The sequence below is a fragment of the Corvus kubaryi genome, unplaced genomic scaffold (assembly GCF_017639235.1).
Source record: "Corvus kubaryi isolate FWS band 111438036 unplaced genomic scaffold, C.kubaryi_AGA036_p1.0 37387, whole genome shotgun sequence".
Lineage (NCBI taxonomy): Eukaryota > Metazoa > Chordata > Aves > Passeriformes > Corvidae > Corvus > Corvus kubaryi.
The window spans coordinates 5963989-5987646 of NW_024581129.1; the positions used below are offsets into that span (position 1 = coordinate 5963989).

The 23658-nt window shown below is 46.7% G+C and overlaps 1 protein-coding gene across 4 annotated transcripts in view; it reads right to left on the reverse strand.

Moving 5' to 3' along the window:
- RNF216 (ring finger protein 216) overlaps positions 1–23658 on the reverse strand; it is a 78115-nt gene that overhangs the window by 24764 nt on the left and 29693 nt on the right. For all 4 annotated transcript variants that reach the window (XM_042037095.1, XM_042037094.1, XM_042037096.1 and 1 more), the window contains one exon: positions 23154–23232. In XM_042037095.1, the coding sequence (XP_041893029.1) occupies positions 23154–23232 (79 nt within the window). The remainder of the gene's footprint in view (positions 1–23153; positions 23233–23658) is intronic.

Below are 23658 nucleotides of genomic sequence, written 5' to 3' on the forward strand. Positions count from 1 at the left end.
GTAAAAGACATTATTGGCTGACAAAGCTGGCTTTTGGCTTTCCAAGCCATCAGCAATTACCACCCAGAGGAACATTGAGGGACACCAATGCCAAGCATCAGGCACAGACATTAACTGGGGTAGAAAATGGCTCTTTAGGGTTCAGGAAGAAAACTACTCTGAGACATCCATAAGAAGCCAAGACATTACACTTGGTGTAAAGGAGACTGTAGAGAAGAAGTGTGTATTGTTCTCCTGTGCTTATCTAGACTCAGAGAATCAGAGTTATCTAAACTCAATCAGACACCGAAAACCATCTTGGGTTTGGACCAGATAAACCTCTCCCCATGAAATTACGGAGAGTCACAATTCCTAATTGCTGTCTTAAGCAACAAGACTCAAAAATCTATGGCACCCTTCAAACAAACAAACCCATCACCTCAGGGTCGATGTTGTAACTTAGTTTATTTTAGCCTAGAATTTACTATGTCGCAAATGCCATCCCCACCCGCTGGGATCTGGTAAGACCAGCCCCTTCCTCCTGCTCGACTTCTCTCTTCCACTTCTGACCCAGGATTTTATTGCAAAGGGAAACCAGAGTTATTGGCCATAAAAGGAAAAGACCCATCTGTCACATTTCTGCGGAGGGGAGTCAACTAAGAGGAACTTCAGTGACTTCCTTAAAACTCCGGAAACACCAGAGGCCACTGGCGTCCCCCCTTATAAGGATTAAAGGGCTTTTCTCCCGCTTCCGTCAGGGATGCACGTGGGCACCGACACCAGACCGTGGAGGAGCACAGATGTCTCATTTTGAAGGAAGACAAAAGGGAAGGGAAAGAAAAAAAGCAGCAGAGAACAGGCAGTTTGGGGAGTTCAGCCCCAGGCTCCTATGCTCTGTGAGGGCACTGCAGATGCACCCTTTCCCTTGCTGACCCAATGTGCTCCTTTGCACGCAATGCTACTGATGGATCTGCTCGAAAACAGTGCTTAACAAGCTGAAAATTTCATTTACATCAAGAATGCATTTGGCCTTTTAGTTGTGGCATGTTTATGTTTGCTTAACAAACCTCTGTGTTTCTTCCATTAGATACTATTCTGAATTCCTGACCTCAACTACAGGCAGGCTTAATCCAAAAGTAAGAGGAGTCAAAAGTTATTTCAGTCAGGAACATTAAATCAGCTTTTTTTTTTTTTTTAATGAAAAAGCATTTTTTTACATTTACACCACTAACCACAGCCACACTTAAATTCACTCAACACAAAGATGAAGGCAAGATGCCCCTGCACTGACAATCGCTCACCAGCAGCACACTGGACCTTGTATTTCAGATATATCAACGAGAAAAGCTGACAGGACAACTTCATTTTTGTTTCACTTTCAAAATCACATAAAACAATGCAGCAGTATTGGGTGGAAACCACAAAACTGCTTATGAACCCAGAAGTAAAAGTTAACCTGAGCTTGTTTGTTAGGTCTGAACAGCACAATGGTGTTTGGGGAGAAAAGTCAGTGCGGTGCTCATAGGGCATCTTAAAAATCCCAAAACATCACTTATTGTAGGGTTTGGGGTTTTTTTTTGGGGGGGGGGGAGGGGGTGGGGGAAGTTTTTATTACTGAGGAAACTACATAGTTGGAACTTTATAATTTTAGGGTAAGCCAAGGAATCACTGCTTTGTAGTTGCAGTGGCTCCAAGTCTCTTCCTTACAGTGGTTCCCACATGCATGAATGGTGCATGCCCCCTTCCCAGCACCAGCCTCTTAAACCAAAAGAGTTCCAGTCAGAAAGGAACCAAACAATACTCAAGATGTTCTCTTCCCTTTTACACCAAAGGAAATACTGCTCTGTCCCACAGCAGACCTTAGAACAAACTGCTTCACTCTGGGCAAAGTCTCCCACTGATCTCCGGGAAGTCCTACTAGTAGGGCATATTCCAATATTTATCTTCGATTTCATTTATCCATGTTCAGGTACATAAGCTGAACCTTTGGTAACACATTCTACAACTCAGTACCTTTGTGAAAGGGTTTGGTGTGGTGGATTAAATGCTGCTCAGTAGCCAGAGAGAGACCCTCAACCCTCTCCTCTTTTTTTAAAAATATAAACATCCTTGCTTGACTTCCCAGGAGCACAAAGAGGATATATTATAACAGGAAACACAAAAACTTCACTTTTAGGTTTTGGCCACCAACGTAGAACCTCTTCCTTGGAAGAGCAGCTTTTCAGGGGTAGCTTAAAAAATACCTGAGCAGAGTCTCATTCCAGGACAGGAGAAAGTCCCCCCCCCCCTCAAGGCACAGTAAACCACCAAAATAAATACAGGTCAGAGAGGCATCACCCAGCTCCAGGCTGCAAGCTTTCTTTGGGTGTATTGTTTAAAACAGTCTTGTTAAATCTGATCTTCACTACCTGCTGTTGGGCCACTTGGGTCCCACTGCTAAACCTGAGCCTGATGTTCCTTTGCCAGCAAGCCAGTGGCCTGTGTTACTTATCCCAACAACTTCCAGTGCCAATTTGTTTTATAAAGCAAAAACCTCAGCAGAGATCTTACTCAGAGGGGAAAAAAAAAAACCAACAAAAAACCCCCCTAAGCAGGTATAACATCTGACTTTACTGTTCTTGAATGCAAAACCCCACAAGCCCTTTTTGACACGAGGCTCCTAAAAATAACTCATCTTTAAAAAAGTCCGGTTATTTTTATACAGTCACAAGAATCACTAGATTGCTTCTAATTATCCCATCCTTCCTTGGAATGTCTATTTGTGCTCAACACAACTGGCTGCGACACCAGCGGAATCATAACACCTCAAATTACAGGCAACTGGGTAAGTTTAGTTTCACCTTGTGAACAGTTTTGAGAGAGCAACAGTTAAAAAAAGCACATTTTACTGTGGTCTTTGGAGTCTGTGTTAAAAAGGTGCCAGTTCAAAGCAGAAACAGATCTTATACTGGCCATGACTGCAAACAAAACCTGTCTCTAACAAGGATTCACAGCAGGATTAGAAATGTTCCACCTGAACAGGATCAGCAAGGAAATTCCTAAAAAGCCCCTACAGCAGGACTATTGGACTTCCCTGTCTTTCCTGTAAATACATCCTTACTGCCTCTGGCTTCCAGGGCACATTGACTTTGCTCCAGAGAGTGGTAACACAGAGGAATCTGCTCGAGGCACAACAGAAATATGGACAGTTGTCCATCTGCATGGTGCCTGACTGTACAGGCTGGCAGCTGGACCGTCATGGCAACCAGGCTATCACTGCACAGTCCCAGAGCCTCCCGTGGTGCAGTCAGCACTCAGCTGTTACTGGAACTCATTACTCCACGTCCAAATATTTGCATGGAAAACTTGCTGGACGCTTATTCATAGGAAGCCTGGCCCCTGCCTGATTTTCTTAATGCTTCTCAATACCCTGAGGGGAAGAACATTTCCAGAATTAGTATCTACAGCCCCATCTTCTTCTCCCAAGCTGCATCTCAAAGCTAGAACTCACACCATATCGTTCTGCTATCATTTAACACTGTTTTTTTCCCCCACAGTCTTTCTGCTATTATTTCACACTCTTTTTTTCTCCTTTAAAAATGTGATGCTTTTATCTGAAGAGTCATCCATTGCAATTTGTATTGTCATGGCAACAGGACTCCCTCCCCTGCCCAAAGCCCATCCCCAGGCTCATTGTGCTCATTACCAGACAGGCAGGCAGCACCCTGCATACAGATGAACCTCTCAACGTGGGCTGCTCTTGCTGCAGCTGGACCTGCTCAGCTCCTGCTATGGGGTTATGGTTGCACCAGAAGAAGGGAAGGAGTCTTGCTAAGTCAAATTATCTCTATTCAAAGAAGTAAGCTTTACTCAAGGCATTTTTGTAGCATGCACATTTTCATTGTGCTGATTAAAATGAAGAGACCCAGGTTCATAACCAGTCTGAGCAGTGCAATAAAAAAATAAGAATATTTAGTGCAGGTGTAAGAGGGTTTTGCTAAGGCAGCTTGGACATACTGATAAAGGGGAAGATCGCTCCACAAAGGAACACAGTCAAGAACAGGGCTCTGGAGCCCTCTTATGGCAGCTCGCTCTCAGCTCCCTCGCAGCAGAATTCCACGTACGCCTCACAGTGTCTGTGAGGACAAGGATGCAATGCCATTGAGACAGGGTGGGAAAGAACACCTTCTGGCTTTGACCACACAAATGTTAAAACCCCACACTTCCAGCTCCTCCAGTGGTCCTGCTCGGTGTGCAAAGACTGGACAAGCCCCATTTTTAAAGTGGGACAGAAGACACTGAGACCAACCTCCTCCAGACCTAAAGTGCTGCTTCAGCAACAGAAGCACACAAGGAAAAAACCAAATTCACTGCTCCAGTGCTAACAGCTGCTCCACAGGGATGTCAGGCTGAGCAATGCCATGCAGGAAGGCCAGACGGGTTTCATATCAACCCTTTCTTGACTTCTCCACGCCAGTAAGTTCTGACAGAGCCACAGAGCTCAGTTCCAAAATCCCTACCTAGCAGCCACTCAGGGAGCACATGGTGAGGAGGGGGCTCACCTAACGCTGGGAAGAGCACAGCTGCTGTGCTCCGAAGGGGTTACAGAGATTCAACAGCAGGGAAATATTTATGGAGAAAAGATGCTGAGCTGTGCATGTTTCCCAGGCTGGAGATGGTTTTAATTTACCTCTTGCAAAGGCTGTGATTATTTGCTGCTGGTTTTTGTTGAAAGCAGCTATTCGAGGCTCACCTACTCCCTCTGGTGTCACAGCTCCGCAGCTGAGCCAGAACAAAACACTCCCCAAACCCACACAAACTACAAGGAATCCTGCTTTTTTCCCCCTCTGGAAAAGAGGAAGCCATATTTATAAGCATTAGTGATTACCCTTCCCAGGCACAAAGCAGTCTTTGACTACAGCACGCTAAGGACAGTACAGACATCTCCTAGAGCTTAGAGCTACAGCCAGAAAGTTTCCTTCTCTTTTCTAGCTCTCCCCTTCAGAGACTGGTCTCTGCTGACTTTAGCTGAACTGCAGCATCCACCATGCTCCTCACTAGATTTTCCTACGTTGTTGGTCAGCATTGACGTGCCTGTGTTGAAGTATTAGTTTAGATCATTTTATGAGACATTTTAAAACTGGCAAAGTATCCTCACCATTACAACACTGGACTCAAGCACCCAATCCTCCTGGGACTAGCTGTACACTGGGGGAGGAAGCTGCATCTCACCAGCTTTCTCATACCACTCCATTAACGCCAGAAACCTGCACAGCCCCACAGACAAAAGGGATCCAGTCTTTACCACGGTTAAAACTGCCACCTCCCAACCAGCGCTGCTTTCCCAGGCGTTTCCCAGATGCCACCCTGCTGCATGGTTCTTCTGCTTCTTTCTTCTCAAGCTGCTCCTCCTCTGCTTTGTCTTTTATGTTTCTTGTTTTCTTTCATTACTGAGCTGCCATACGATGCTGCTACAGCACCAAAACCAAACACAGCTCCTTACCCTCCCTTTTTCATTTGTAGCTGCTTCTCTCCCCATTCCACTTGGAAATCTTGCACCCTCTCCTGCATTGTCTGCCCCACGCCTCTTCCCCAAGCTGGCAGCAGCTTACCCAGCCTGGCAGAATCCCTCCTCAGCCCACATGAGCAAGGTTTCCAAGCTCTCCTCATAAAGCATCTACTCCACATTCTAGGATTAATACAGACCTTGAAGGGAACCATAAATATTTGCCTGGATTTTCTGTTAATCTTGCTCTGACATAGCTATTAGGATTACTGGAGTGTGGGTTGATAAGCAATGGGGTGAGTGCTGGAGTGTTTCGGGAGCTGACAGCAACATCTTGCTGTATTTCACTGATGTGGATGCCTTGGTGACCTGCACTAATCCACTTGGAAAATTACTAGGAGAGAACAAAGAGTCTTAAAATATGAAGCTGAGGGAGGTGGAGTGCTGCAAAGAGAAGTTTATTTCCAGACCAGCCTTTTCTAAATACATGCATAAACATCTGTATTCAGAGCTAAGGAGAGAATCACAGACAGAAATGAGCAGAGAATATCCCAGAGCAGGACCTCCCCATACACCCACATTCACATGCATTAGTCCAGCACGAGAGATCCAGGAGTGCTAATTTATAGCATGACCTTTCTCTCAGTACACACACACAAAAACAACTACCCTCAGCCTGAACAACAGCCATTTAACAAAGCACCATACAAAACAAAGACTGCTTTGCAGAGTTCAGGTCAAAAGCAGAGTTTTGGAAGCAGTGATAACCTACAGCTCTTTTCACACAGACCTCTTACACCTGAATATCAAAATGCTGCCCAGTTCCTCCACCAGCACAATTAGCATAAACCAGTGTAGTGTCAGTAGAAGTCCATCTAAACCTGTGCTGTTTGGAGGGCAAGGAGGAAACTCCTTATGGATAGGGCAGGAATGCTGCTCCTCACACTGCTCTCTGTGGGCCAGGGACAGTCTGCACCATCACTGGTACTTTAACAGCTCTCTATAAATTCTTCTTTGAATTTGCACTGTGGCCTTTGAATCACATGTGTTCTGAGGTTGTCTCTCCCCTGGCAGCACTAATTAACACACCACAGGATTCCCAGGAGAGCAGTACCTACTGAATCCAGGCTCCCATTCCCCGCAGTTCCTCAGCTCCATGGCTGTCAGTCAGCCACATGTTCACACTTAGGCTGGCTCAGCCTGGCCAATCTAGCTGGATGACAGCTGGAAATGGTGGGGCTGCAGACTGTAATGACATTACAGCAATAGATTTCAACTCAGAATGAGCCAAAAGTGACCATTAAATAGGGTGTCCTGTAATAGCATCTATTCCCTTTATTCCATTTACAACTAAGTCTAAAGTCTCCCCCTTCCCAATCAGGATATCCAACTTGATCCAAAAGCTCCAAGATGACTCAAAGCACGGGTTGTCAGCCAGCTCTGCTTTTTAGACTTTTAATACTATCTTCTCATTATCTATTACATTTAAAATGTTACACACATCTCTGGAGGTGTACCCTGACAGACTCATCAAGTGATCTCAACATTTCTCCTTGAAGACTTAGCTTTAACATCTTACTGTCAGGCAGATTTCTAGACTGCAGAGAATAATTTGAAACTTCTTCTAAGGGTTTTCTACCTTCCTGTCAGTCTTGACTAAGAACCAGAAAAAAACACTTGGTGTCACTAATGTCATAATATAAAGAAAATGTGATCTGACTCCATATGCCCAACATGTAAGTCCAAGGACTACAAGAGCTTTCCTGGTAATTGGCACTGCTTGCTTTCACTTTTCCATAGTGATGAGGTACTTCAGAAAAATGATCCAGTCCAAATTTTTGGGATAGCATGTCATCAAACCCACGGAGAGCGGCAAGAAGATTCACCGATACTGCAAAGGCACTCGGTGTAGAAAGCAATCTGGAGTAACACATGCAAGCAGATCACGGGAATTTTGCATATTCCTGACTAGCAGCTGTAATGATTCCATGTGGGAGACAAGTCAGAGGACTGTCAGAGGATCTCAGTCTGCTTTGGTACGGCTGTGCAGTTACACAATTCATTACACACAAGAACAGTCCACCCAATGCGCTGAGTAAATGCGTTTTAGTTTTACACAACCGAATCAGCCAGGCCAGCCTTTCCCCCACACCCTGGAGCTCCCCAGAGCCTCTAGGCTGTTTATCCAGTCTCACAGGCAAGGGAAAAATTAGAGAATGGTTGTGCAGGAACAGCAGGAGAGTGTGTATGTGCAGGCACACACAACACCCACACTAATACCAACACTCACTTTTGTAGATACTTCCTGGGTGCTGGAGATGGCAGATATCCCATTTCTCTTAAAAAAAAAAAAGCTGAAGAATAACCCCTGATTTCAGAATAACAATTGATCGGTGTCTTAGCCATGGCAACTTGCCACCTATAAACGGATGCAGGCAAGGGATAACATGTCTCTTATTCAGCAGCTACTTCATTCCCATTTAACTTTCAGAGCTCACAGGAGGAAACAGAAAAGCCAACAGCTACAGCTAATGCACAGCAGCTCTCGCCTCATCAGGCCATCTCATTCCTGCTCACAGCTGGACCTTGAGGCTGCCCCTCGCAGCGACAGAGATTAGAGCCAACTGCAACATGAGAGCACTGCCACACACACAGCTGCTCCCAGGCATTTCCCCCTGGTATGAGCTGCCCTCATTGGGATTGAGATATCTGATTTATACCACACGTTCTAATTTATCTCCTTATGGAGGTAAGGCACAAGGAAAGTAATTGCAAGTGTCACAGCAATATGTGAGAGTTAAGTGTCAGACAAGGGACTTGATCCACATGTTTGGTGAGGACCCAGGCCTTCTACCTGGTCCTTAGGGGATTCCCTGCATTTTTCCATTACTTTAACTCATTTGCACACCTTAGGTTCACCATAGTGCTTGGACGAGGAAAAGGAAAGGAAATATATCACAGAATCGTTTGGGTTGGAAAGGACCTTAAAGCTCATCTCGTTGCACCCCCTGCCCTGGGCAGGGACACCTTCCACTATCCCTGGTTGGTCCAAGCCCCATCCAACCTGGCCTTGGACACTTCCAGGGATGGGGCAGCCACAGCTTCTCAGGGCAATTATAACTATACACAAGGCACTGCAGTGCTTGTTTTTAGAGATCAGGGGTCAGCCTGGACTAGGGAAAGGGTGCTTTGCTTTCAGAGACCAGCTCAAACCAGCTGTGTTAAGCCTCCTGCGCCGAACACGGCCTAGTCTGGCAGATGGAGATGCTAAGTAAGACTCGCTAATCTGTTAGCACTTTCACCCACCCACCAAAATCCCAGTGGTCTGAAGTCATGGTTTTCTGACAAATCTAGAAACCTATAGCTTGTACAACAGCTGCAACCAGAATAAAGTTCCAGGAAGAAAAAAATGTTTCATTTAACTACATGGGTAGGTCAAAATTATTCAAGGGATCTCGGAGTAGAAGTAGTTTGTGTCTGAAAGTATCTGCATACTGGTTTGTGGTACAAAACTGGAGAAGGCAATTAATGACTCCTGCAAAGCATCTGTTCTTCACTCTGCACACCTGAAACACCACAAAGGGTTAAATGCACAAGATAATAAAACCCCCAGAAAAGGAGCTTTTCTTAAAAAACACCCCAGTTGTTACCTGTAGAGAGAACAGCTACAAAACCAACTCTTGTTCACATAACCTCATCTCATTATCCTCTACCCGAGACACAGAACAGTGAAGACCAAGGCTCCAAAGAACAAATAAAGCTCAGAAGTTGGCAGGCCGTGTTGAGGGCTGCCTGGTGCTGTGCCTATCTCCATATCTAGAAAGGTTCAATGTGCTCATTCTGGGAGGCCAAGAAAAATTAAATATAGTAGCAGGCTACCAGCAAACACCCAACCTGGCACAGCTTCCAGCTACCTGAAAAATCCATCCCTCTCTCTGCAGCCACTCCAATAGCTGCGATCCTTTCCCTTGTTTGGGGAGAATGTGCTGTAAGGAGGCACTTTCAGGTTTTACTTACATGGATAATTGCACAAACAAACTAAGGGATGGAGGTAATGCAATAACAGCACGGATACTTCTCACTCAGGGGGATCATCTGGCTCTTTCAGATTGGGGTTTTTTATTAAGCCTGACGTCCGCTCGCAAATAGGAGGGAGCATCCTCCCCTCACGTGCCAGGAGCCAAGGCCTCGTACAGCAACTGCCTCTAAGAGCAGAGACACCATCCAAGAGCATCTGTTTTGTTTTAACCTCTGCCCTTAAAGGAGGACCCAGAAAGGAAAAAAACCCAAACCCTTTAAGCTGCAGACTGGCTTTGTTGATGTGTATGAGGCTTTCAATCAGAAGAAGCCTCGGGGAGAGCTGCTCACCTCTCGGCTTCTGAATGGCATCATGGATGTTGTGTTTCAAGCTGCAACCTTGAAGACAGACCCCAATTTTGACCAGGCTTTGAGATTTAGCTTAAAGGCATGCATGCTCCCTACACAAAAAATGAGGTCAAAGAAGCCTCTTTTGAAAAAATAAATAGAGCAATAAAGCATTCTTTCAGATTGGCTTCACAGGGGATAAATCACCGAGCAAATACAGCCATCTTATCTCGTTGGCAAATGGCACATTGCAGCATCCAGCTTCACGGGAAATGTGCTGCTTGGTCAGAGAGCAAACTGATTTCTCATTGTCTAGGAAAACGCTGCTCTTTACTTTTTACAAGACTTGTTTGTTTTTAAAAAAACCCCACATGATTTCTAAGCAGTGCCAAGCCTGCTTTGCCTCCTGCCTCTCGACGCTTTCCTGGATGCCTCAGGACTTCCTAGCAACCTCACAGCAGAAACACGATCCATCTCCTTTGACCAGGAGGACAACTTGTTTAAAATGGTATCCCAACAATATCCTGGCTGCCCTCCTGGCATTTCCCACATGGATGAGATACAGCAACCATGGGATCCCATGAACAACAGAGTGACGGAGGTGAGGCAGGCAAGGCTCTCACAGCACATGGAGGTGAAACCTTTCCCAAACCTTCAATTATTAGCCTCTTTGTCCCTTCTAAAATCAAGCACTGACACTAAGGACACCCAGTGAGGAACAAGAGCTCATGGGTGGTTACAGAACCATTGCTGGCTGTGGCATCCAGCAGCAGCAATGCCTGTTCAGCGTTGTGGCACTGATTTATGACAAGTGTACTTGCGTTTCCATTAGCCACAGCTCTCTCAGTTGACCCCTTGGCTTGGAGAAGCAGCCTCGACATTAAACTCCCATCAGCTTTCAGTCCTGCTGACCTCATCCCCAAAACTCGCTGCCATGTTTTACATCAGCCAGGGCCGATGCATTCCATTAACTCTCCCCGGGCTCGGGGAAACATCTGCTCTGTTTACACTGGTAGCAGCACAGAGACCACTTAAAGCATCACCTTTGCTCCCCCAGACCACAGTGGGAGGAGCAGCCACGCACGGGGCAGGCCCTGGACCTCCTGACCCCTTGCACTCCAACCTGGCCATTAGTTATTCAACAGGGCAGAGGTCACTTAAACCATCGAGGCACGGGAGAGGTGTTGGGTAGCAGCAAAGAAGGTGGATTCCTCCAGGCCAGAAGTGCAGGTTTGAGTGGGGAATTCGTGCTAACCCTAGCTGAAGATGAGCAGGCTGACTGGAAATAAGGATGGATGAAAGAATGTCAGAAAACAATTAAATTTTTTTAATCCCAATGGTTTTACAGACTGAAGCAGAGATTCAATGGATATGCATGGTTGATGGTCCATCTTAATCAAATGTGCATCTCCAAGATGCTTGCTGAGCGCCAAAGCTACCTTCACATCCCTCCAGCTCCACAACCAGGGCAGGGGTCCCTGCAGGGTGGTTTGTCCCACATCAACAGGGAGGGACAGGATACCTTCCTGAAAGCAAAGCACAGTTCATCCAAAACAATCCTCCCAAAAGCACTCCAGGAACCACCATACACACCACAGCTTAGCAGCAGCCACCTGAGAGAGCCCGACAGCTCTGAAATACCTGCTCAGGCAGGGGATGCTTATCTTTCAGTGTATGTGCTGGAGGCTTAGGGCAAGTCTCCACCAGATCAAGGGGATGTTACTGCATGTTTTCCCAAGGATTTCTGACAGCTAAGACCTCCAAAAGGCAAACCCCAAACACTTGCTGCTGCTGTTGTTCCAGTGTTAGGTGTGCATTAAATTAACCCCCAATGCCTTCTGTTGCTGCTGGAAGCTTCCTTTACTATTAACCACCCAGCCAAGGCTACAGCTGCTAACAAGCCCATTAGGACACAAAAACATACAGCAGCCTTGGAATATCCAACAGCAACTGCCACAATAGAGGCAGAGCACACCACATACAGGGCATTCAGCAAGGACCATCAGCTTTTGTTACAATGAAGTCAGGAACAGGTTTTTCCCATCACTGATCATCTCACCAGCCCATGAATTTGCTGTACTTTAAATTTTTGCCCTTTGACAGAGCTTGGACTATGAACTTACACAAAAAGACCCTGACATTCACAGAGGGCTTAGACTATTCCAACACCCCAATAAACAGGCAACAAACCCCCAAACCACCCTTTAAAATTTTTTTAAGTTTGAAACTGCACACTAATGAAGCCTGGTTTGACTGGGGCTGTGCCATGCAATTCAGTTGACTTAACCCCACCAGTCCTGAATGCGATGACAGGTATTGGGGAGGGAAAAGAATAAAAACTGTATTTGCTCTTGATCTTCTGCAATACATTAGGGAAGAATAACAATCTGCACAAACACTCCCTGTTTTTCAGCTCATTCCCAGTGTCCAAAGTATCAGCAGGTCACAGCTTTGCCAATTCTACCACAAAGCTGAAACACTGACTTAAGAAAGGATTTTTATCTAGTCCCCTTTCAACCAAAAAGATGAAAATTCAGTCAAAGGGGAAGAAGCTGGCACTGAATGAGACAAACCAAATTGTCCCTTTCCGGTTCCTTAATTCACATGTTAGGGGACAACCACAGCTGGGAATTTCAATCTCTGGAGCAATTAAAGAAAATTAAATTCAGGGAATGGGGCCTTATGCACTCAAAGCTTCATTAACCCTCTTGCCTTTTAATTAAATACGTGCACATGAAATTTTGGACAGAGTAATTGCCTTACTGACAATGCTCAGTTTTAGTGGCAAATCAGTACTTGCCTTTTATTAAAAAAAAAAAAAAAAAAAAGGACACTGGGATTGTAAACTCTAGACCTCTCCAGATTCACAATGGCTTTATTAAATAGGCAGTAATTTCTACTGTATCTCCAGCTCCCACTTCATGAGAATGTCTGCTCTCCCTCAAATGCACTAGCAAAGCTCTGCTTTGGGCTCGCTTCAAGATAACAGGCAGCCCCACCAACACCACAGATAAAACATGAGCCAGGATTTAAGAGCCCTACACTTATTATGATCAGTAAGAGAAATAAAGTTGGCGAGCTACAGCAGGATAGGTTTTAGAGCCCATGGAGAAGAGATTAGAGCAGCCAGCCTCTCTTTTAAATACTGCTCATCCTGACGAAAGGCTCAGGCAGGCGCCAAAGGCGGTGTGTGACTAGGACAGTTTAAAGGATAATCTTTGAAAGGGGATATTGTCAATTCTGCCCAGCCTAAATATCAAGCTGGCTTTGTGTGAGTTACCATCTGACTTGTGAGGGAGTCACGCTGCTCCTGTGCTGGCCTCCCGCCTTCCTGGGAGTGTCAATGAAGCAGCCTTGAGCTCATGGGGATGCGCGACCGCCTGGCAGGGACCGAGCTCCGACTGTTTTGGTGCTTCCCCATACCCATTGAGAGCAGGGGCTCCCAGCTGATGCACGGGCAGGCAGTCACACATACTGGGACCAGCAGCACGGAGAGGGAAGACACACACACTCCCTTCGTTCTCTCCAAGGGACTTCTCGGGAATCTGCCACCTTGAGCCAGATACTTCACCCAGAGATATGCTCTCATCACTAGCAACCAAAGTTATGCCTCTGGGAGGGATTAGATTTCAGTCTGCCTATTTTCTCTGTGAGTATGTTTTTGGGAGAGGGACTTGTCTTTTGCCAGCACACACAGATCAATTCTGGGTTTGTATTTTACTGCTGACCTATGCATTTTAGCTGTTTTGACTATTCAATGCCGACGGCGTGCGTTTAGAGATGACCTTCTCTGACTGCCACTTACCATAAGAGTTGATACATTTTACAGTCAATGACACTCCCATTTTCACACGTACCCCCCTCTCAAGGGGAAAGCGAACACAACAGACAACCGTTCACACGAGGCCTCCAAGGAATGCCAGATTCCCAAGTGGATGCTTTGCCCAATTGAGTGAAGAGGCACAGCTCCATTAACCAGAAGCAGGCAATTCCTCATGCCCAATATTCACAGGTTAATTGCTGCATCCCTAAAATAATGTTCTGGTTTCATAGCAGCTGTATTCTCTCACATGGAGCAGAGTGAGCTGTTTGGTGCTGTAGGATGCCCTTGGTGCTGCCAAGGACAATCTGAATGCACCAAGCGTGACAGGCTCTTGCTGAATACAAAAATAAACGCAGCCACTTTGCTTCCTCAGCCTTTGACACCAGCAGGGGAAGGGGCTTCCTACTACAGCAACGAGGAGCACATGAATTTTGTGATGCTTGAAGTGATGCCATGCAGAACACAACCCATCACTCCATTTCTCTGCTGCTGGAAATTACAGGTCCATTAACCCTTCTCTGTGTGTGAGACGTTTCTCCCATCTGCACACAGCAAGTAAGCAAAGAGGATGTGCATGGTGAGCGTGCACAGGTGTGCTCCGGGGTGAAGGAGGCATTTCCAATGCAAACCTGCTCATATAAACAGTTCTGCTCTCCGGTTCTGATGCTATCATTTTATGATGACAACATTTCCTGATCCAGTTTCTATCTTGCTCCCCATTCCTCTCTACAAGTAATAATTAGTAATGTCAGTGTTCTGGCTGAATTGCTACAGTCCATTAATAATGCAAGAGTAGTAACAGAGAGAGGAGCAGAAGAAAAGAGGCTTGAAGGTTAAAAGCAACAAGAGAATGCATTTTGGGGGGCACTGGAAGAGGACAGGAGAAGAGGAAGAGAAATGCTGGCCTACTGAGATTATAAACCATACACTTCAAAACATACCATTCCTTTCAAGGTGGAAGTGGTGCGTGAGCCAGTCATGGTTAATTAGAGGATAATATGCAAATAGGAATGACACACAGAGGTGATTTTTACTGAATTAGAAGTAAACTTGTGTTTCACCTTCCCTTTGCCCCTCTAAACTTGCTGCCCCATCACTTGGTGTTCCCTTTTCTCCGTTACTCATGTTTTGGAGGTCAATGGTATCCTGGGATCCCACACATGACACACACTGAAGTTTCCTCTCTGCAGAGAATTTCTGCAGAGACCAGCCTGTACCTGCCCCCCTACAGCCAAACCTTTAATGCCACTAATCCATCTGCTCCGGGCACACCTTAACCCCCGGCTCTGCTGAAGCTGTTTATGATATGTACTATGAACCTAAAATAGAGCTGGGTTTGAATAGGTAACCCAGCACATCCCTGGGCTTCCAAGGCCTGGGAATATTCTCCAGCTGACAGCAGCTCCCTTGACAGCGACAGCTTCACCCCCACCTAAGGCACACAATCCTCCCCATCCCACTGAATAAGCTGCTGGAACTGCATCCTTAACTGTATCACCTGGGAACTTGTTTCTTTCCTTTTATTTTCTCCTTCTGTTCCTGCTAAGTCCAGCATAGAACCAAAAGCAATAAAGGAGCTTCTAAGTTTGGTGATGATTCCTTGGCTGTTCTTATTGCTGAATGAAAACTCACATGAAGAGTGGAAGGGCTGAAGTGTCTCCTGCAAGCCAGGAAGGCAGCTTGTTTGGGTGGACTCTGGTCCAACATTGAAAAGCAGGGATCTTCTGAAGGAAGATTTTTAAGACAAATGAACTCACTCTGAAAGGTCTTCTCCTGGTTTTTGGCATTTACAGCTTCTTACATGGTACCAGGCCTTCTGTGACTTGATGATGTACAAACCAACACACATGCTCTTTCCTGAAATCACACATCACTCTCTCTCGAAATATATATTTCAATAAATCAAGCTTATCAATGTTATAATTTAACTGTAGCACAGCTCATTCTGACATTTCAGAAAACTACTCCAAAGTCCTTCAGCACAAAGGGCTCAGATGACTACCCAGAAAGCATAAAAAGCCAGCAGGTTCATTGAGATGAACTCATGGAAGAATGGCAAAGGAAGAAAAAAAAAAAAAAGGAAAGATCAGCTTCAGAACTGCATGGTGTTCTGGGCCTTTCAAGTATCACTTCCTCTGTGGAGAGGAAGTGAAAGGAGCTGGAGGTTCTCAGATACAAACAGCTTCCCCTCCATGACAATGAGAGAAAATGATGGGTGTTTTTAAAAAGAAAAAAAAAAATAAAAAAGGAAAGCAGGCCAGCCCTGAACACACTGTGACCAAATTAGGAAATAAACTCCACTGACAGCCTCCAGAATGGCCATCGTCTGCAGCAGCCTTGTGTTAGCTCAGGAAGTCTGATGACTGTGTCATCTGCTGAAATCTGTTTATGTGCAAACAGAAAGGAGAAGCAAAACACCTCCCCACACTCCCTGCAGCAGGTTAGGCCATCTCAGGCTCTGGCCTGGAGGAGTCATCAGTGCCCTGACACAACGCTATTCCAAACCTCCGCTGCTGACTCACGCCCCTCCAAAGATACCTCTGCCCTGGAAGCACTAAGGTACAGCAAATGAGGTGTAGGGGTTTTTTTGAGTGCATTTTTTAAGTGGTTAGCTGTGGCAGATGAAGCTGAGGTTAGAGATCAGTGATTACTACGACAGGAATGTGAGGGGGTGGAAAGAGAGGGAAGATACAGCTTCTTGAGTAAGGTCAGAACAATGTTTTTAATTTGGCTTGGGAACAACCTTTTCTCATCCCCTCCAATGTCCATTTCCACTGCAGCAGCGAAATGATAACCCTGCTCCAACACTCTGCAAATACACTAGGCAGGGTTTTAACCTTAAACTGCTGTGGAAGGGACCTGTACCCAGCTCACAGCAGTCCCAGGAACGCTTGGTGGCATTGCTACCTGTTATGGGGACAGACAAGTGACTGAGCAAAGTTGCTTCACTGTTTAAAAAACAAACTAATGAAAGAATCTGAGCACTCTGGTCCATACAAAGATTTAGGGTTTCTCCCTGATGTTAGGGTGACCACATTACATTACTCCCACTCTTGTCTGCATGAGATGGAAGAAAACCTCATCCCTTTCATTTTCAAAAGGATTGAGGAGGAAAAGGCAATGCTGCCAGCTCATCTCAGCCTGCAGCAGGTCTCAGCCTCAGCACGACTACAGCTTTCAGGGTCCTTCCAGCCCCAGGAATTTGGCTACGAGGCTACTCCACCAATTTTCCACATTCAAGGCAGCGCCAAGGGTCTTTCACACCCACCCAGGGTGCTCTTACCCAATTCCCTGTGGAATCCATCGCTCATCTCCAAAGACAGCCATCATAACCCAGAACTGACCATCACAGGCGTGCTGCTGCTATCAGCGTTCCCTTTGCCTAAATAGTTGTAGGCTCCCTGTGTCCAGGGGCAAAAGGCTAAACAAGATGCTGAAGCTTAAATTTCCATCTCCACATGAAGTTGTACTCAGTTTATTACTTCTGGACCTTTCCCCAGCAAAGGATAAAGCTACAAATGGAAGGCAGCACTGCTACCTCATATGGACCTGACACAGAGGCACTCACTGGTCAGTGAATAGCCTTTTCAACTGCCTCTTCACTGACTGGATATTGCTGTACACGGCAGAAAGCAAGCACAGGAGTAAGCTTTGTTGCTTGAAATTGCACTGACTTACACAGCCCATTTTTAAAGGGACTAGTCTGAGTTCCTGCTTTCAGCAGCTTTTTTTTTTTTTCCCCTGCATGAGACAGATACCCCATTTAATCTGACCTCTTTCCTCAGGTCCATTTCCAGGCTGGGCCTCACCCTCTCCTCCTCTGTCAGACTCATTTATCAAGTGAAGCATTTCCACATACCACTGCATAAATAGACTTGACCTTGTTAAAGCAGCAGCAGCACCTGAGCTCCCACTGATGGAGTCTCTCCAACCCCACAACAGCAATTAACTCAGCCCACTCCTGCCCTCCTTCCAGGTGGGGTATTCTCAGAGCTTCTACAGCCCCTTCCTACATGTCTCAAAGGGTGACAAGCTGGAAAACAGTGATTTGGTCTGATTATTGTGCCTCCTTCTCTGGAAAGGGGTGTTTAGGAGCAACTTACTGCTGGCACCACTCAATTCTTGTAACTGCCCCTGCCCAGTCCAAGCACACAGCAAGTCAAGATGTACGATGGTACCCCCAGCACATGGCTTTCCCTTGTTCCCCTTGCAGTTTCCTCCCAGGATAAGAAGCTTGCCCAGCATAAAGCTGGGGATGAGAAGATCTCCCGACTCTCAGCACCCCCCAAACAACACTGATCCTCCCCACCTCGATGGGATGGCCCACATGGTTTAGCACACGTGCCCTTCCTCCACAGGACTGTACTTTTAAGGTTTGCTCTACCTCAAGCTCTCTCCTGTTATCTCCCTTTAGAACCCGGCAATAAAACCTACTGGGGTGTTATCGGCTGCCTACAATCACCTCAACTCCACCTTCGACCTTGGCCCCTCCCTCCGGCCCATCCCTTTACGGAGATAGGGAATGAGCCGCGCTCCGATAGCATCGCGCTCGCCCTGCCTGCGGCTCGGCACCGGCACCGCTGCTGCAGCCGAGCTTCAATGTCCTTTTATGGAAGAAAAATGAAAATCGCCTGCCCAGCCGTGGAGAGCCTGAGCCGGGCTGAGCCGAGCTGACAGACGGAAACTCGCCATTTGTTGTGGTTTTGGCACTGAGAGCGCCCAGCGGGGTCCCATGCGCGCTGCAAATTTAAAAAGGGCGCAGCCGAGAGCTCTGGAGCAGGAGGTGTCAGGGATGCAGTGCTCAGGAGGAAGATGGCAGGGCCAGGAAAAGATGGCTTAGAGAGTTCTGCTGGCATGGACACGTGGGAGACAGGTCTCCAGATCAAAGTGGACACAGCCACGAGTGCTCCATTCCCAAGCCCTATCCCTGGAGGAGCCCTAAGCAACCTGGTCTAGTGGAAAGTGTCCCTGTCTATAGTGGAGGGAGAACATGAATGGTCTTTAAGGGCCCTTTCAACCCAAACCATTCTGTAATTCTATGAAGACATGTAGCAAGGTCATCCACACCACATTTCCTTTCCTTCTTTGTCCCAACAAATTTTCCTAAGAGACACAGAAGGACGGGATTTTAAGCACAGGACTTGGGACAGAAGGTCACTGCCACCAAGAAGAAATTAGAGAGGGGTTGGCCACAGCAAATGCTACCTTCAGCTCTGCTCTGCACTAAAGCTGTGGGGCTAAGCTCCAAGTAACCATCAAATCCAAATAAACAGGCTCAAGGAAAAACATACGGATAACAGCAATAAGAATGTCTGAACAGAGAATGAGATGGGGCCACGGGACTTTCAAAATGTTTGCACTGCTGTCAGGAAGCTGAATGAGACAGCAGACTTCAACAGCTGGGAAAACATGTTGCAAAACAAGGAGAATTAAGTAATTCTCCATATGTATATCCTACTCTGAGGCATTCTGGACAAGCTCAATTTCTCCAACCAGGACAATCTTTTTTTCCATGTTGCACATGCACCCTGCCAGCAACAAATCCTGATACAGTTTAAGCCTAAACCCACAGCACATCTGGAGTCGGGCAGGGCAGCTCTGGGCAGCACGGCCCAGCCTTTAGCGCAGAAGTAATGGGCCCTGTGGTATGTGTTGGATGACATCCTTGGACAGCTATGTCATCCTGAACACATCCCCTGCTGCTGGGTGCTGGATTACACAAACACTTCCCCCTGCACTCTATAAAACACTCCTAACCGGATCATCGGTGCCTTGTTACCCACCTCTGAAACACAAGCAGCTGTGTGTGCCTTGCTGCACCAGGTACAGAGATCATGGGTGTCACAGTATCCCCCTCACCTCCTTCTGCAACTTCAGGTCTTGTTGATCAAGCAATAATTTATTTCAGCAAGACCACTCCTGTCAGAGCCATGCAAACCACACAGCACGGCTCGTGCTTGTTACCAGTGCTGGCGGTGCCCTGCTAACAGCAGCCGTGTTCAGGCACAGCTCAGTGCAAGTTTAAACCTGTCTCACTTCCAACAGAAAATGAAGGCTAAAAGCAGCTGGGTGCATCTGTTCCTAGCCAGCACCTCCAAATCAATCCTGACATACAGAGCAGCTTAAAAAGGTGTGCCCTAAAATGCCAAGTCTTAGCGCTCCAAATTAAAACACGTGAGGATCGCTGGTGGCCAGAGAGCTTAAGCTGAAGATGAAAGGCAAAAGAGTGGAGATTTTATCCATGGGAGACAGGCACATCAATGCTCAAGGCAGCCCCCAAATCCACTGTGGATGCACAGGAATGGCAGCTGCCCAGGCTGAGGGCAATGCCATCCCACACCATGCAGCCACATGCCATCACCTCTTACACCCAGCCAGCACTGACCCAACTGGGTACCACAAAGTAATAAAAATTCCATGCTATGGAGAGGAGTTTTAAGGAAAAGTCTTGGAAACGCAAGTCCCTGCAATGTGGCCTGGCTACGAAATGAGTGCTGGGGGTTTCAAGCTCTCTGCTGCTCCGTGCATGCATTATTTCCATGGCAACGGCAGCTTTCAGCTCCCCATCTCTTGCTGGCTGAAAGCCCTGCAGTGCTTTGTGCTGAGACTGCAAAGAAGGGAAACCATCTCCCTCTTCCACAACATGGCGCCAGGGACACGGCAGCAGCAGCTGGGAACAAAAGCCTTGTCTTCAGCATTGTGGGGTCTTGGGAGGAGGGAGGCTGAGCAGAGAGGATGGACTTCCTTTTCTGCTGGGAAAGAGCACTTCCCCCACCATGCAGAAGTGCACACTCACCTCCCAGCACTGCACAACTCAACCAGCAATGTGTGCCTTTCCTTGTTTCACCACAATTGCCAGTTTTGGGTTCCTCTGTAGCTCTGGGAGGAGAAATGTGCATCTTTAGAGATGAGAAACTTGAGCGCTGCTTCCATGCAGGGACCCCTCCAAGATGGAGGCTGAACAAGCCTGGCTCCATGTGCAGTCAGCAGCTTATTACAGAGCAAAACCTCAATACTCAGCCAAATCTGAGTGAAAGCTGCCTCTGCCCCAGCACCAGCTCAGACTGCACACACAGAGAACACACCGTAGGATGGCTCGGACAACATTTTTCCTTGGCTAACTAAGCTTTTCCTCCACCCTGCTGTTTGTCATATTAAGATTCAAGCCCTGGCCACCTTACCAGGAGCCAAACTTGATGCCACACAACTGGAGCCACAGTGGCCCTGGCAGATGGTGCCAGCTCATCTGCATGCTCCCCGTGCAGCCGGGCACTCACAGGAGGCAGGGCAGCTGCCTGACATACAGAGCAGCCACATTTTGGTCCCTTCAAGGTGCAAATGACTGAAACTACAGGCGATATGCACAAGCAGTGACCTGGGTATGTGTAGTGTTCTTACTGTTGAGCCCAGCACACAGCCAAAGTAAAGGCTTCCAGCTGGTTCACATCATTTGCTTTACAACGTATCTGTAGCTGGCCCGAACACGAATGAAGCTCCCTGCAAGATTTAATGGAGAGCCTGAGGGTATCAACACAAACTCCCAAAGCAAGACAAAGGATCCAGGTGATGGAGCACAGGGATACAACAGGTCCACCATCTGGTCCTCTTCTCCCCGCCCTCAAAGAGCTCCGAGGTTTCGGGAGAGGCACATTTTGACCTTCCTCTTTCCAGACTTCCCCTTGCTTTAGGTTCAGCTGTGTGAGTGCAGTCCTTCCAACCAGGGAGAGACTCCTTCCACCATCAGTCATCACCACCACTGAATCTGCCAGAGGCACTGCTAGCAAAGCCAATGCATCCTCTCCAACCTCTGTGGAGTTCCCTAGATTAGCCCTTTCCTCCCTTAGGGCAACCATTTCCTGCAAGCAAGAGAATTAACTGAAATTCTTCATTCTGGAGAGAGAGGAGATAGAGGGAGTATGAAGAACCACTGCAGCTGATGCTGTGAGACACCACATCCTGCTATCCAAATTCCTCACCCTCAACTTCAAATCGTAAAGTCATTAAGGACTTCTAAGAAGAGCACAAAGCTACTCAGCAGATTTTCAGCTAATGAATCAACACGAGCTGTCCAGGAAACCAGAAATCCAGCCCACTGGAATGCTGTAACCCCAGGGAGGGTGGAACAGGCAGTACGCTAGGAAGGAAATGAAACAGCAAAGCAGTAGGAAAGGAACGTTTCAGCACCAATCCCTCTTATCATGACTACTCTGCTGCATTACACATTTTAGGGAAAAAGCAACTTCAATTCATTTTGCCCATTGAAGGGTTCATGTTCTTCAAGCCCAAGTTCTGTTCTGTAGTGCTGACATATGTACATTTTGAAAACAACTCGGCTTTTGCAAAAACAGTTAGAAAAAAATTGAGATTTAAATGTGAATCAACATTGCCACCTAGTGCCTAGCAAACCTCCTTGCTCCAACGCTGGGACAATCCAGTGGCACCACATTCCCTTCCCAGCTGAGAAGGGTAGATGTTAACAAAACCTATCTGGAGGTCAGGATCTAAAATGGAATTGTGCATCTTTCATAAGCAGCTTTCTCCCCTTAAGAGTAAGTTCAATTTTCACACCAGACTGCAGAGTTCAGCACTGGCAACTTCAACTTCTCCAGACAGCAGAATTTAACCTTCTATTAACTTCTCAATACAGGCAAAAGGTGATACCACATCAATGCGAGAACCCGAAGTTCTGGCAGCTACAAGTGTAAGGTTAATGCCCTCAGGAGGAATTTCAGTGATTAGCAGGAATCTCAGATCTCATGAGAATTTACTGTTGTGGCTACAGTGATGCAAGAGGCCTTGTAGCTTCATGCCAAGCACTGATCCTGCCCTGCCTTGCTGGCACCAGAAGTAAGCAAGATCCTGCATCTGTTCACAAGACTGGGAAACATTCCTGTGCTTCTGTTTTTCCCCAGAACTGATGGGGCAGAAGCAGCAAGTTTTCCCCATTCCATCCCCCTACTTGGCCTGATGATTCTCATCAGGAACTGGGGAGAGCACAAAGATCTGCCCTTTGAATGGCTGACATTTCAGCCCACTCTTCCAACAAGTTTTTTTGTCACTTCCAACTGAACCTGTATTCAAGCTATCCCATAAAAGAAAAATGCAGATACCAATTCCCTCAAACATAGCATGTAAGGCTGCTCCAGCTCATTCTCCAGAAGTTTTATTAGATACAAGAGTAGAATTTGGTTTTGACCTACAAACACCCAGTTCCATGTTCAACCAGAACATTTCTGTATATGCAAGACAGCAACCTCTGGCACCCTTAGGCTTTTTAGCCAACACCTTCCAAGAGAAGACAGGACTCCTGCTTCTCTTTAATCAACAGTGCCCTGAAATTCACCTGTCCAGGAACCTAATCTTACAGAAGATCAGTAGGATCCAGCAAACACTTTGACTGCTGCCCTATGCAGATACTGCTGCTAGGAAGGATGAGCTGTCGTCCCAGCTCTCCTGTCCAATACTCCAGAAGAGACCAAACGTGAAGTATCCCCTAATTACCTTTCTGCAGCGGGGATTGGGGCAGCTGAACCGCTTCACATCACTGTCCAGTAGAGCTGGGAAGTTACAGAAAGGACACCTGTAGCCCAAAACAAGATACCATTAATGCAGAGTGCCAAACATAGCTTTGCTGAAAGCTGATTTAGTCAAATAGCTGTGTGGAAGTTGCTAAGGCTGCCAACCCAATGCCTGTTGCCAGGATGTGCTGACTATTGCCTTTTTGCTCATATTTCTTCGATCACTTCCCTGTTTGCAATCAAAATATTATATGCTCAGCACTGCTTTTGACCATGTAATTTAGAGGAACAGCACAGAGCTGGCAAGCAAGTCTTGGGGGAGACAAGTCTATTGAATTTTAATCTGCTCCTAGTCAAAGGCAGAATAAAAACAGACCTGGGAAGGCAGAAGTCTGAATTTATAATCCAGCTCGTAAAAAGCTACCTATCTCAGAGTCAGCACAAACGTAGGGTTTCAGGGAACAATGTTCTAAAGCAGTAAATGCAGC